We start from the raw sequence: 2,500 nt of genomic DNA on the forward strand, positions 1-2,500 counted from the left end.
GGAAGGTTTGAAACAACATTATTTGGAAGCTTGAATTTCAAGTCAATGGCCCCTTTGGTGTGTGTTCCATGTGAATAGGCTTCATCTACTGAAATAATAATAATGATAATAATATCTTATTAAAAAAACTGGCAGAGGTAACTAAATTTATCTTATAAAGAATTTTATTTATTTTTCTGATAATTCGTTTTTCATAGCCAGCGAGACTGCTAAGTAATTGGCCTCTATTCATGGTGTTATTCTGGTATTCTTGAATGACAAGATCTGGTATTATCAATAATAAAATATATGAAATATATATATTTTTCCGAGTATTTTAATTTTAATATATATATATATATATATATATATATATTATATACATACATACATGCATACATACATACACACACACACACACACACATATATATATATATATATATAATATATATATATATATACATATATATATATATATATATATATATATCCGGAGACTACAACGGGACTATAGAAGGTGATCTCATTTACAAAATCATTAATGTAGTATTTTCTTATCATTACTGTATCTTCAGAGTCAGTTGTTTCCTTAATGTGGACATGTTTCGTCCATTTCCCTGGCCATCATCTGGACGTTGCGAGGGACGTTCTGGATAGGCAAGGACAAGGAGGGGGGGGGGGGGGGATAGGATGGAGTGGGGGTCCGATTGCCAATCGGTTTGAACCCATAAGTGTCACCCGGAAGGGAAGGTAAGGTTGTTTTGGAAATGGGCATAAGGTTGGGTGAAAGGAAGGTATTAGGGGCAGGGAAAAAATACGGGGACACCCATTTCTCATAATTTAGTATAGTGCATGTGGTTTTTTTTGTAATATGTTTGTAGGTTCTTAGGGTGTTGTTAAGGCCGGGCAAGGTGGCAAATGGCCCACGGCATAGGGCAAGAATAATTTAATCAGGCTCAATATTGGGATCGTCATATCTCCCACACCCCCACCCCCACCCCGCCCCTCCACCCCTACAGGGGAAGGGGAAGGAGAACTCGAACCACGGTGTTTTGCAGTAGTAGTAAGTCCACTTTTGTTCTTAGCGTTAGTTTTCTGACTCTCTTACCGGACGTAATCAGAAGGTTAGTTTTTTTTTTTTTTTTGGGGGGGGGGGGGTGGGGGGTCGGGCTAGCTAAGCACGTGTATAAGACTCCTTGGCCTCGTTGATGGGTCAGCTTTTATAGTAGGGGTGGGCGTGGTCATGTGCGGGTTCGATTTTTATTTGGCTCGGGCGAAGCCTTGTAGCCGTATGCAGAGGTTACTCGTTGCTGCGAGCCCTGGAGTAGATGTGGGACGAACTTTGTTGTTTCCGCTCACCTGCTGCTAGACTATGATTGGTCCGCGCCTCCTGTACGGAGGTCGGTGCTGGTCGCCTGGCGGCCGTTGGAGGAAGGAAGGAAGGTCTCCTGCGTAGTATTAAACAAGGGCTTCTCCTTACCAATATGCAGGGCTTCCAGGAGGCGTAAGCTGCGGTGGTCTGGATCTTGATCGATGATTTCGAAATTCTTTACAATGTCTCGTCGGGATCATCTGATTATGGGCAGTCCTGGCATGGTTGAATATTGCTCCCTCCTGGGCGTGGCAGGAAATTCTTTTCGAAAGGCGCATCGTGGTCATACTGATGTAGGTGCCAAGAAATCCTTGGGTGGGGCATGAGTACTGGTAAACCACGTTGGTCTTCATCACCTGCCTGCTGGTTTTCCTACTTTTATAGTAAATAATCAGATGGATCGTCATAACAATAGGTCTCCCAGAAAAGATTCTTCATGACCTATACTCGCTTCGTTTGTGTAGTTGTGTGTTTGTCTGTGTGTCTCTTCGCAAATGTATTAATTTATACATTTATTCTTTATTCATTACTTTATTAATTGAAATGGAAGTTATCCAGTCGCTTACTACTTCGCCCTTGATGCTGGCTGAATATATATATATATATATATATATATATATATATATATATATATATATATATATATATATATATATATATATACACACACATACATACACGCTCCATTGTCTTTTCGTTTTTTTTTTCAACTATTTTGGGAAAGTAAATGCTACAACTTCTTTCGTTGGAGGTGAGTTGTCAAATAATTATCGAGTGTTATCAAGTAATTACAGATATTCATGGCGGCTTTGTTTTCTATTTTTCATCCCCGTGGGCTTGAACACTTTCATCAGTGATATATTCGATGTTGGAAAGAGGGTAAAATAAAAATATAGAAACAATAATGCCAAAGTTTTATTGAGTTTAAAAGAGAATGATCTTAACAGTGGTAATTAGAAATTGTGTAGAGTTATGAGTTCATAGTGAAAGATATTTTTCAAGATATTTTTGAAGACTTCCAAACAGTAACTAATCTATCAAAGCCAGGTCATTGCACAGGGTCCAGGCTCCAAAGCTTTCATGTCGGTGATCCTATTTTGGTGGGAGAGGCTCCTTCCTCAATCCTTACTAAGCAGTCAGTGCAGCC

At 39.4% G+C, this 2,500-nt stretch overlaps 2 protein-coding genes across 3 annotated transcripts in view; one reads left to right on the forward strand and one right to left on the reverse strand.

Moving 5' to 3' along the window:
- LOC135210085 (low-density lipoprotein receptor-related protein 4-like) overlaps positions 1-2,500 on the forward strand; it is a 471,815-nt gene that overhangs the window by 250,964 nt on the left and 218,351 nt on the right. The gene's annotated exons all lie outside the window — the stretch shown is intronic.
- Positions 1-2,500, reverse strand: part of LOC135210075 (uncharacterized) — a 14,192-nt gene that overhangs the window by 7,216 nt on the left and 4,476 nt on the right. The window contains exon 6 of one of the 2 annotated variants that reach the window (XR_010313448.1): positions 2,356-2,500. This exon is cut by the window's right edge and continues 38 nt beyond it. Coding sequence is in view for 1 of the 2 variants with exons in the window: in XM_064242873.1 (XP_064098943.1) it covers positions 2,482-2,500 (19 nt within the window). In the remaining variant the exon portion in view is untranslated. Of the gene's footprint in view, positions 1-2,250 lie in introns of those variants that run through there. The other variant, XM_064242873.1, reaches the window with a different exon arrangement.

This window comes from Macrobrachium nipponense, chromosome 39, assembly GCF_015104395.2.
Source record: "Macrobrachium nipponense isolate FS-2020 chromosome 39, ASM1510439v2, whole genome shotgun sequence".
In the NCBI taxonomy this organism is placed as follows: domain Eukaryota; kingdom Metazoa; phylum Arthropoda; class Malacostraca; order Decapoda; family Palaemonidae; genus Macrobrachium; species Macrobrachium nipponense.